Genomic DNA, 12,642 nt, shown 5'->3' on the forward strand with positions numbered 1-12,642 from the left:
CTTGTACCAGGACAATTAAGATGTTTATAACAGTGGTCCCCAAAGTGGGGTGCGTGTGTCCCAGGGGCTAAGATGATCCACTGGGGTGCAGGAGAGAAATATTAGAACTTTTATTTATATTTATTTTTTCTTAAAAAAAATTAAAGTTAAGCTTTACTAATGTATTGGATTGACAGTGGTGCCCTCCTTCAGTATGTATGTCAGAGGGTCCCATGTCACATACAGCCCATGAAGTGTCTTGCAAAAGAGTGGGTGTTCCACACAGCAGAGGGGCTCATGGGGCACCCTTACTTTTTTGTTCACTGCCTGTGTATTGCAGTTCTCGTGTGCCTGGTTAAGTGGATTTATGTATTATATTATCTAGTTTTAACTAAACTAACCCTCGTGAAATAGGCAAGTAGCTTAAAGATTCCCTGCAAGAAACGGTGGATTGCAGGTAATACTAATAGCATGAGCACAAGTGAACAGTAAGAAAATGGCAGAGCTAACACTACTCCTAGCATGAGCTCTTCATCAGGTAAAAGCAATGGCAGACTAGTCAGATCTCATCAGTGATGTTTAAGGTCCAATGATACTCAATTCAGTACTTCAAAAAATTTCATTAAACTTAAAGTTTTAGAAGCCTCTGAAGTTTCATACATGACAGCAAGAGATGAAAAAACACATACCATCAGGGAAACACTTGTTCTTCCTGCCATGGCAAAACGGCTGAAATAATACACAGAAAACAATATGGCAATAAACTAAAATGCATTCCTTTGGAAGACACATAGAAGACATTGCCAAAGACTTGAAGAAACAAGTATTAGAATAAATTACGCAGTGTGGGAGGTTTGCTGTACAGTTGCACAAAAGTACAAATGTTTCTAAGATGTCTCAGCTTAAGGAGTTTGCTAGATTCTGGTTCAATAATGAAATACACTAAGAAATACTTGGCAGCAAAGGGGGACCCAGAAGTGCACAAAGTGCTGTAGGATGTCATCAATGGGGTTAACTATAAACACAAGACTTTTAAATAGAATCTTTACAATACTTTTTAATGAGATGGGGAGTGGCCATGAAAATCTTTTGTACCGCACCAAAGCTCACTGGTTGTCTCATGGCAAAATGCTTAAAAGAGCTGTCAAACTTAGACAAATTGTGCCTTTTTGCTTTTACAAAAAGTTAAGTGTTCTGAATTTGCAGGCCTTTTCTGTGATGATAGGTGGCTGTCAGTAGCATGCTACTTATCAGGTATTTTTTAAAAGATAAACACATAAATATAAAATAAAGACATTGTAAAGCAGTGTGTGTATATAATTATATACGTATGTTGAATGTGCATGCTCAATAACTATTTTTTTTACTCATAGGGGAGGGTGATCAAAAAAGTTTGGAGACCACTATTACAGGTTAAAGCTAAGGTTCAAAGGTGTGCCATGAAGCTTAAGAGCAGCCAGCAGGTCTTGATATGCTCAGAAAAATAAGCATCTTTGGATTAAGGCTGATGATTTCTGCTAGGCAGTAATATATGCAGTGTGATGGAGAGCCTACACGGCATTGATCAGGGGTAGGTGACTGAGGTTCCATCTCAGGGGAGTGCTTGCTCCCTTCTGGCTTCACAGCCACTCAGTCAAAAAGCTGTCCTAGTTTTAACAGCCAGCTTTAGGTGTAATTACAAGGCTAACCAGATAGAGCTCTTAATTTCAAAATAGTTGGGAGCAACATTGTTAGCATTGATTTATTGCATCTAGTGGGAAGGCTGGGAGTAGGGGTCTTGAGTTCTGCTTTGATGCAACTAAGCAGCCTTGCACAGGTTACTTACATTTTCAGCCTTCATTCCCAGCTTATGGACAAAAAGGTCTTCAGATAACTTTATTTAGGGTTACTGGAATTTTCTGCCTTTCTACCTTTGAGACTTACATGAAAAATACCTCAAGATTATAATGGATTGCTATGAATACACAATAATTCTGTATGATAGGAAGCAATGGTGAGAGAAGTTTGTGCAGCTTTCTTGCAAAACAAAACTTCTCTCTTCCACTCCACCTTTCATGAGTTGCAGTATGTATGAATGAATGTGTTCAAAACCAAGGGCTTCTAGGCCTTTCTTCCTGCTCTTTATCTATTTGCATTGCAAATAAATCCTGAAAAATCATAGCTTAATTGGTGGGGAGATGGGTGTCGAGACCCATGATGTGAATTATTAGAACTGCTGTGAATAGTGGCAGAAATAATGCATAGTGCTGAGTCTTGCCTATGTCAACCTAATCCCAACTGCTGCTTTGGCTTGTTAAGGTTCAGGCTGTTTTGCTTTCCAAGACACTGTAATATAAGAGTTTGATTGAGTGCTGTGCTCTTAAGTTCAAACCTTAGCAGGCAGGGCAGGCTGGTCATAATGCCATCTCTAAAATGGTTTGGTTGTGCTTTTAAATTTTGTCTTTGAAAACTGTTTAGGATTCTGCTGAACTTTGATTAGTCAGCATGCATGTGTATATGTTTGAAGAGCTAGTCTTAAAAATAGTCTTATTTCAATGCTAATTGATTTTCTAGAGCCACGCTTCTGAACTAGGCTGAAAGCTGCATGCTAGAAATGAAGTGCACCCTCCCCTTGGGGACAGCTACCCAGAATGACCTGGCATTTGCCACAGAGTGAAAACATGCACACAACCAGTTTCCCTGCAGGAGTTGCCATGCAATATGTTCACATCTGGCTTACCTCAAGAAAAATTAATTACCTTCCTGTAGGTAGAGTAGAACTATTGCATGCACTTAGCTTGGCAGCACACTGGCTTCTGGCCAGGATGGCCTTTATGTGTGGCCCAGGAGCATACGTTCTGTAACCTTGCTCTGCAGGCTGGTGGTGATGCAGTTGGCAGGCGTGCAAGTTCCACCCTAAGCTGTCTTTTGTTTCAAGTTGCCATAGCTGTGTTCAACACAAGTGTAGCACTAGGACACAACACAAGAGGTAAGCTTCATGCTCTGTGTGGTGTTGTGTTTCTTTGATCCTTCCTTAGATTGCCAGGTAGCTCTGATGCTCCTGGGCTATGGGGTTTTAGCAGCTGCAGGCTGACACTGTTGGTGAAAGTGGTGTGCTGCTGCTGACCCTGAATTCTTGCACCATGAACCCACCATTCCTCAGTAGTGTAAATTCATCCAAATACAGGAGGCTGGAAGTCTGTGTAAAAAGGAAAATGAAAAGAACCTGTGAGTAGATTGGTATAGTTCTCCTACTCAGAAGGAGGAATGCTGCTGTTTGATGAACTTGTTTATGAACTGGAGGAAAAGAAGAAAGCCACCTTAGCCTCCTCTTCTCCCTAGCAATTGTGCAGTCTCCATCTATGCGCTGAAGCTTTCAAGACCAGGCTGGGTAATGCCCTGAGCTGGCACTGCTTTGAGCAGAAAGATTGACCTCTTGGGATCCCTTCCAGCATGAATTTTCATATTTATGTTGCTGAGAATCTGGTACTGTATGTCCATGTGCACATGTATGTTCCAGTGCTGGTAATAACATCACCTCTGAGCATGGGAGCTACATGATATGATGTCTTCCCTTGACAAGGACTGAGTGAGATGAAAGTGGAAATAAGTCCTCATAAAGTCTCGCCTTTCAGGTTTCCATGAATGAGAGCAGTGCATTTCAGCTTTAGGAGGAAATCAGTTCAGTGACGCCACTTACAAACCTTATGGGTTTGGGTTTTTTCTGACATAAATGCAGAATAGCTTTAGAAGGGGACAAGAAGGGGCAAAGATTATAGAGAGATCAAGAGCTAGAGATGAATCTTTGGGAGAGCTAGAGATGAATGGAAGCCTTATCTTTATGCAGGAAAGAAAAGCAGTGTTTCTATACATAGAAAGTCACTCTTTCTGAAGTGGGTAGGAAGAGTTTGTTCTTTTAAAAAGGATAATCTGGAAGCATGTCTCTCTTTAAATCTTGAGCTTGGGCCATACTCTATTAGAAATCTGTCTTTTCACTGAATACAACTTTCTTATGGTATATGTGTATTTATATATTTAAATTTGGGCACCCAATTCACATGAGAAAAATCTTAGCGTAGATAAGTTATAAGTTGGTATTATCTTACCATGACTGGTTGTGAAAAATACCCAAGTCCCTTTACCTTAACCAGCTACCAAGAAAGCATATGGCTTTATGCTTTACTCAGAAGCTAATTCTGTCTTAGCAAGAGCTACACTTCTCTTGCTAAATCCAGTGTGGAAGTAGCATGCGCTTTTGTGGCCTTCTGACACTTCTTGGGAACTGAGCTGAATTTAAAATGTATGTTGTGCTGCAAAGTTTTTTCTGTGTTGATAACTGGGGGATGGAGAAGAGTTTGTGGAATTTGTGCTTTCGGGGCTGGACGGCTTGTAAACAGTCTTGTCCAACTGCACCTTGAGCAATTCTGTAATTGTTGGGGCTTTACACTGTGAGGACTGAGTTGGTGGCTGCAAGAGCAGGGAACTTATGTTGTTATTCTTCTGTTCTTCACTTTGTCCATTGGATTTGCAGTTTGTTTGCTCTAATTTTTCTTTTCATTGCATTTCTGTGATAGGGAAGAATAGCCCTGTTCAGATTCTGTAGAAGATTTTATACTCTGATGACATCAGGTCAGTGCATATGGTATTAGCAGAAAGAACCATGACTAATGTCGCATTATGTGGGTCATTTTTCCTTCTTGCCCTTTACAAGTAGAGAAATGTGTGCAATGTAGCATAGTAGCTGTTTTAATACACTGTATATTGCTCTGTACTTACTGTGGCAAGAAACCTTTCTGGAGTTGTTCATTCATTCCCCTGTCTCTGATCAACCCCAGCCCTGTTTTTCTGACTGCATGGATGGGCACGTTTGTTGTCAGTACTTGGTGCTGGCAAAGGCTGCTTGCTTTCCTCTCACACGACAGAGCTTAGAGATGGTAGCTCCTTGCAGTGGGCTGTAGCATGTATGTAAATGTTTTTTTTTATCAGCCTGTTGTCTCTGTGTGACATCTCCCACGATAACCACCCCCATACAGACTGTGCTAGGATGGCTCTTGCAGTTTGATTAAATGCTGCATGTGTATGAATGTCAGTGGATTGTACTGGATTTCTTTCAGGGCCCCCAGTCCCACTTTGCAGTTAAGGGGATGGTGACTCTGAAATGAAACACTTCTTAAATTTTACTTTCAAGTAAGGGGGATGACTAGAAATTCAGAGGTAGAAAAAACTGAGACAGACCTAAGAAGAATATTTGTAGGCTGATTGTTCTAGCTTCAGCACTGGATGTCTTCTTTTTCTTATGAGAGTTAACATCCTCTTTTCCCCTTCATTACATAGGAACAGGGTTAGGAAATAGAAGTTTTGAAATAATAGGAAAGCAAACCATGATATAAAGCCAGAGACTTCATAGATGGACTAGAATACAAAATCTGTTATATGTTTGATGCTATACAATGTGTATGTCAGTAGAAAGGAGAGAACACAAAATGGGCATTAGTTAAAAGCAGCAAAATGATCGTTATCCCTGGCAGTTTGAAGTAAACAGTTACACACTGGCAGTTTGAAGTAAGTCCACTCCCCCTGCTCTACTCTGGTCAGGATTTTCAAAGGTGAAAGGTACTAATGTGTGTTTCTCCAAGATACAGGTCCTTTAGGGAACGTGCCATGCACTTCTGACTTGGGAGAAGGCAGAAGGAGTGGGGAGCCACCTCCCGAGCTTGCACCAGTGGGGCATCTTCTCAACGCACTGAACTAACCGCTCATGTCTGGCTCAAATCTAAGACATGAGATAGGGAAACTCCTAGCAGAGTAACCAAGGGGACAAAACAGAAATGTTGAACATGAGAAGTAAACAAAGCTAAGACTGCCTAGGAACCTCGGGCTCCTCCAGCATGAGCATTCATATGCATTGTTGATCATGGCGAAACCTGGCTCCCCATTGCTGCCTCACTGCAGTTCATTGTCAGACTCCTGAAATGAGCTGTGCTGTAGTGCTGGGCCTCCCGGCATTGCGGGGGCCCAGGAAAGTGTGGCTCCTGGTACACATGGTGGCTCCTCAGGTGGAGCAGAATCTTTTGTCGTATGCTGCAGCAGTCTAAATAGCTTCCTTGGAAAGGCTGTCCAGACAGCTGAACTCTCTTCTTTCATCACCTCTGTGGATCTGGGTCGGGAACACTAGGATTTTGTGTTACATGGTACACATTTTTCATTGGTATTAGGGAGTGTTGTTATATATAAAATTTATTGGGAAGCATGTGCTGAACTTCTTACAACCCATATTAGGCTACGGGGCACCAGTGCAGTTGTATTTGGTGTAAAGACCTGAGTTTCCAAGCAGTGGTGTTTTGTAGAGATCCAGTGTGTCATAAGAACCTACACTGATCAGAGTAAAATTGGTGTGTGGATGTGTAGCCTCTCCAAATAGATTTAGAGATGTAAAGGATGTCAGTGTGATGCCAGACAAGGATCTGATAAAAGTTTTTCATGTAGGGACAATAGCTGCGGGTCTTCAATTAACATGCTCTTTGTTTGTAAGTGGGGTTGGATGATGATACAAGAAAAGAGTTTTAGTAGTACAAAACCCAGGGTTTTTTCCTTTCTTTGGAAAAGAGGGTGATCTTGTGGTTAAGAGTCTCTTGTGCCTTGCCAAGAGCTTGTTGTGTGTCTATGTGCAATTTGCATGTACTCAGATTTTCCAAGAGAGGCCTCAGATTTTCCAACTTTGTTTTGGTATTTTTTTTTCTTTTTCCCCTCAAAACTGCTGCTTATTGAAAGCTTCACTTGGAATAGTGGATGCTTAGAAATTATCAAATCCAGTGCCAAGGTGTTTCTTAAACAGCGCTTGCGTTGAAGCACCCAAAATCTATAGCCATCTTTGAAATATAGGCCTTAATTTCTCTGCTTTCTCATCCCTACCAGAGGGATTGTATGTCCTTTCTTCATAAAGTGTTTGAAAGGCACTGTAGAAGTGTGCAGTGGCAGTGTGGGTTAGAGCAGCATGACAAAAATGCCTTGCATGCGTAGGAATTATATTTTTCTGGGGATCTTTTACTGAAAGTCACTAAAACAAGGGAGAAACCCACCTATGGAAAAACTTTCCTGTCAGATGGTAAATGAAGGAATAATACAGCCATGCTGCTGTTGGTGGGCTCCAGTTAAAGGTGTTGCCATTTTGCAGGTCTGTCACTGGAGCGCTCAACCAACTCAATTGCTTCACGTGCTCGACTGTGTGAAAGAGAGGAGGAAGTCATGGCTTGTTTTGAGACAGCATGTGTCATTGCCCAGGTGTACTTGCAGGAGCTTGAAAAGGTAAGAAGAAATGTGCTCAGGGTGTTACCTGGGGGCCTGGGTGGAATTTCCAGGGTTTTGACAGCAAAAATGATGGGGAAATGCCAGGTGATCATAGACAATAAGGAGTATGAGAACAAGTTGGAAGGAGTGAGATGTCTCAGTATAAGCAGTTGCAAAACAGCAATTTATCTGGTCTCTGCCTGTTTCCTCTGAGAATGAGGTCTGAAAACCAGTTTTGCCTGTGGTAAAGTACTGAATACTTCAGATATGCTCAAGTGGTATCTCAAGCTTAGCCCTTACTAAAGAGGGGCTAAAAACTTTGCATAGCAAGTGCCAGCATGAAGAAACTCAAGACATTTTACATATTTGCTGTGTAAATGATACACAGTAGTGGATATTGAGATCCCTAACGAGCTGAAAGCAACCTTTTCTGGGTCAGCCATAGCAATTTAATTGCCAGTGCTTCACCTTCTCCAAGTGAAACTGGAGGAACCTAGATCATTAGTTAGCAAGTAACTGCTTAGTCAGTGGTTGGCTAGGATGCCGAGCAAGATGAGTACTGTGAGCCCTCCACTGAGCTGTAATACGTGCCACTGATTTGCTGGGCACATGCTTAGTAGTCTCTGTAACTTTGCCTAGCTGAGTTTAACAGGGCACACCATGGGCTTCCATGCCTTTCCTTTGCCACACGTTATGCTTGACACCAGCAGCACTCATGGCAGTACATGTTCTTCTGTAACTTTAACAGCTTTTGACCTTCTGACCAGCTATTTCTGCTCTTCTCAGCAGCAAAGGTGTGTTTCTGTTCCAGGTTTTGTTTTTAATTGCATTAAAACAAGAAAAAATTAGCTTAGTACATATAAAAATTCATGAAGAAAGCCAGCTAACAAGTTGTCTGGTCTGTTTCTTTGTAGGAAAAAACTGAATGGCTTTTCTATTTAAAATTAAGTACTGTCCTTCCATTGTGGAAGGACGAGTTCCTGCCAGTACTGGGCACTGTAAGTGTTTTTGCTAACAGCTTTTGTTTGCAAAGAAGGCAAAAGAGTTTGAACAGTAATTCATTCACCTTCTGGACACAGAGACAAGGATGCAGGATTACTGATAGATGTACTAAAAGTCCATAGGCCTTCTCCAGTCCTGGATTTAAAACCCTGCTTTGGAGTCCACACAGGGCAACTTTCAGCAGTGAAAGCTGTTTGTTACCAGTAAGGAAGCAAAAGCAAGAAGGGTTTGATAGGAGAAACAGGGGAAATGTCAAGATTTTTTCATCAGGACTCCTGATAGCTTACTAACTCTTAATAAATATCTATGTTATGTTAAGCTAGACATACCTACTCAAACATTGCATTAATATTTCTGGGCAAGACACTGGATCTCTGTGGTTGGAGTAGTACTTCTGAAGCCCTGGGTATTAATGTGTAGCTTTCTACTTACTTAATTAAAGGTTGGAAAGTAATAAGGGATGGTGTTTCAAAACTCATATTGGATGCAGAATATTTCATGGAAGTCACTGCATAGTTTATTTTAAAGTTGACTTTGAGGGGTTTTTGAATACCTAATGAAGGTAAGTGTTCAGGTAGTCTGAGGAGAAATCTGATGGCCGAAGCTAACATTTTATTGTTGGAGATGTCTCTGGCTCATGAGGAACTGGCTAGTTCAACCAGTTGCCTGTAATCCCAGATATTTCTTTACTCCCCTCACAGACCTTAAACAACACACATTCAAGGAGTATCAAGGGCAGCAACGTGACTTACTCTGAGTTTGAACTTTCCTACTTCCTGGAAGCAGCTCTACAGAGTGCCTACGTGACTCATTTAAAGAAGGGGTAGGTGGATGTAGATGTTAATAAAAATAGATAATGTTGCATGTTTTGTCTCAGAACAGATGAAGGCTTATTTCTTTGTATATGTTCTGTTCTGACTTTTTTGCTGCTGGCTCACCTCAAGTCCCCTCAGTGTCCTTCCTTCCCTCCTATTTGTGTCTCTCTGTCTCTCTTAAGAGTCCTAAGCCTCCTTTTTCCAGACCCGCAAGTAGGGTGGAGTAGAACAATTTTGTTGTCTTGACTCAGCTCTGTTCCCAGTGGAGATGAGGGGAGTTTGACTGTAAAGAGAGAGTGGAATTTACACTGCTGTGTGCTTTTAAAATGTTCAGCCACAGGGCCTGGTTTAGAGCTCAGTGAAGTCTTAAGGGTAGTTTCTTTCAATTTATTTGTTTGTTTGTTTATTTAAGGTCTTAAATGTCCCAATCAATACCCCAAATCTGTGTGTTTTTACTAGAGAGAATGCATGCGGGAACAGTGCTGCTCCAGGGTATTTATTATGCCTCTGAAATACAGCTCCCAGTGAACCTTGGAAGGGCAAGAGGAGTTGGTATCTGCAAGCCTACAGTGATTTTCACCTGAGGAAAACCTTTTCAAGAACAATAAAAGAGACATTGTTAATGCCCACTTCCAAAGGCAATTGGTGAGGGCACTCTGTTCCCTAAACCAGGCCATGTCTTCAAAACATGATCAACTCTGTTTTAGGTGATGGAGAGATTGCCATGTAGGGTGTCTTTTCAACATGTGTAAACAGTACTTTTAAGAATCCATCATTCCCTAGTCCTGCTTTTGCACTATATTATCCTATTTTTTTCTTAAGGAATCAGATACTGATTTCTCACTGCTCTGTGTAATATTGCTGGTCAAAGTTTTATAAACTTTTTTTAAGCAAACCATCTTTGAAAGTATTTCGTTTTGGCTGGGTTTTTTACCTTCACCCCCAGTCAAAGATATTTTCTCTCCTTTTCTTCACTCCTCCTCCATTTCCTGCTCAATAAAATGGAGAAGAAAGCAAAAAATGAGGGGAGATTGAAAGGAAGAAAATTAGAAAAAAAATATCCCAGCAAAAATCAGTTCAAATTCTTCGGTAGAAAATTGATAGCATTTTTTGACTCTGTTGGAAGAGGCGTTGCTTCTTTAGGGCTTTTTTGCTAGTTTTTTATCCCCCAAGAATGACTTTAAATGCAACTTTGACTAGCTTCTGTGTTCCGCATTCTTTCATTAAAAGCCTGCATGTACAGTGAACCTGTACTCCTAAGCATATCCATGAGAGGTGCCTTCAGGTAAACCTTGTTTAACCCAAAGGCTTACAAATACACAAAGCCCAAATGTTGTGAAATGACCCCTTTAGTCAGGTGAATATAAGTTTATGTGTTAAGAAAGTATGGAGTGATAAGTCTCAGTATCACCCTGGCAGTAGGCAACAGGTAAATGGTTTTCCTGGGTAAGTTGGTTGTTGACCAGCCATGGGCACAGTGTGTCCTTTCCTAGCCTTTTGCCATTCTCATGGCGAACGAAAAGCTCAGGTCTTGCCAGTAAGCTCATTAACTATCTAATAAAATAAAATCTCATTTAGAACATATGGCACTGATGTCTTCTAGGCACCTTTGGAATATCAAACTCAGTCATGTTCATTTTATTCAGCAATGTTTTAAATTCAGTCTTCATCAGTTCAATGTATCCAGTGGGTTGTTTTAGGTATTACTGTGGGCCCTGCTTGCTCCCTTCCCATGTTATTTTAATGACAGCCTTAAAAAAAAGAAACAAAAAACCCCCCAAAAACCACCAACAAAAAAACAAACCACAACACCAAAAAACCGTACACCCCCCCCCCAAAAAAAAAAAAAAACCTACAGGAAAACAATTTGGAATCAAAGTACATGTGTGAATTAAGCAGTGCATTGATTATAAGCTGAATTGCTGCAATAGCAGCAAAATGTTCACTGTAGCTGTCTCCTGATGAAAGAGCATCCTAGTCCGTGCGATGGAGCTCCTGTGGCTGGGACGGGAGCGGAGACCCACGTGCTCCTCACCTCCTCCAGTGCAAGTAAGAAACAACTGCCAGGGAAGTGAAAGGTCCGGTGAGGGGGAAGGGAGCCCGCTGGGACTCCGCAGCTTGTCTCTGTGCCCTCAGCAAGTATTAATGTGTGGTTTCTGCCACGAGAGGGCATAAGCGGCATTGGGATGTATTAAGGAAAGAGAAGGGAAGCGGGAAGAAGCTTTTTAGGATGCTTCATGTGTATAATAAATTCCTCCACCTGATATTGAACAGCTCAAAGAAACGCTTTTGTTCTCCTTATTGCTTCCAGCGTGTTCAGGGAGGAAATAAGCCTTGGATGATGAATACTCAGGCTGCCAGGGGGTTGTCCTTCCCCAGTGGCACGTGTGTACAAAAGAAATAGCAAGTGTTTTATTCTTATCTCACCAGGCAGAATAGCTGAAGGATAAGAGTGGTGGTGTCATGCTTTTGTTCCTGCTAGCAGGCACAGGCATGCTTCTCTTGGAGCATGGTCAGGGTTGCCCTTTTCTCGTGCAGTGGAAAGAAGGCACCAGTACAAAACAAAGGTCTGGTCTCCCTTTCAGATGTTGAGCTGCCAGCTGTAAGGACCAGCAAGTCTTGGAGCTGTGGAAGTCCTAGGTGCTTTTAATAAGATGTTTACTTAAAAATACTGTGTTGCTGAAGATGTGTTTCCTGCAGTTGTTTGCCCTGCTGCATCCCAGCTTTCTTTTTTTCTTCCAGTGAGCAATGTTGATGCTGTGGATGCAGAATATAGGCAGGCAGATGCTGTCATACTGTAGAAGGGAACCAGTTGTCTTTCATGTTAGCATCTGCACTGGGGTTTTGTTTGGGGTTTTTTTTGATGTGGATGTGTGAAGATTAGGCTCATTTCTTACTGCCTTTCCTTTCAAAGTATTGAACAGTTATTACTACTTTATACTGTTATGGGGGCTTTGGTCAAGATGCTGTTAATATTTTCTTAGGGCAAACAGGCTTCACCTGTATGAAGTAATGTTTATATGTATGCTGCTCTCTTAATGGCACTTGCAGTATGTGTGGAGTTTCACAGGCAAGACAAGAAGTCAGAGCTTTCTAGAGGATGTGGTTGGTTTTGGAAGCTCTAGATGGAACACTGTTGAAGAAAATGAATTTCTGAAAAATAAATGTTAAGCACTTATTAGAAATCAGATTTCCTTATGATCCGTCAAGTTAGGACCTAAATTACTTTGGAAAACCCTGATGAAAATGCCTAATAGGGAAAGCTTACACAATTCTCTCTCTTCCCTTCTCCTGTCAGTCTCCTGGCAGTTTTCTGGGGTGCTCAGCTCCCTTTTTGAAATTTTGTAGGCTTCTGTTGCAAGGGCACTTTGAAAGAGTAAGTTCATGTATGTGCTGTTTTGCAGTAGAATCTAATGTACAAAGGCAGGCAGGACAGTCTCTGCTGGACTATTTGTCTCTTCTGGGGAATTTATGTGGGCTTTCTTGTCATTTATATCCTCTTCAGTCCTTACAATCTAGCATCTTATCCAGGACACCAGGACACTGCAGCTGGTAATTTGGGAATGAGTCTTACTGCCCA

General features: G+C 41.5%; 2 protein-coding genes across 6 annotated transcripts in view; one reads left to right on the plus strand and one right to left on the minus strand.

Moving 5' to 3' along the window:
• MCFD2 (multiple coagulation factor deficiency 2, ER cargo receptor complex subunit) overlaps positions 1–12,642 on the minus strand; it is a 56,933-nt gene that overhangs the window by 21,733 nt on the left and 22,558 nt on the right. The gene's annotated exons all lie outside the window — the stretch shown is intronic.
• The window catches only part of TTC7A (tetratricopeptide repeat domain 7A), a 183,307-nt gene that overhangs the window by 16,088 nt on the left and 154,577 nt on the right, over positions 1–12,642 (plus strand). For all 5 annotated transcript variants that reach the window (XM_069800322.1, XM_069800326.1, XM_069800323.1 and 2 more), the window contains exons 4-5: positions 7,133–7,263; positions 8,949–9,070. In XM_069800322.1, coding sequence (XP_069656423.1) covers positions 7,133–7,263; positions 8,949–9,070 — 253 coding nt within the window. The remainder of the gene's footprint in view (positions 1–7,132; positions 7,264–8,948; positions 9,071–12,642) is intronic.

This window comes from Haliaeetus albicilla, chromosome 13 (genome assembly GCF_947461875.1).
Source record: "Haliaeetus albicilla chromosome 13, bHalAlb1.1, whole genome shotgun sequence".
Classification (NCBI taxonomy): Eukaryota; Metazoa; Chordata; class Aves; order Accipitriformes; family Accipitridae; genus Haliaeetus; species Haliaeetus albicilla.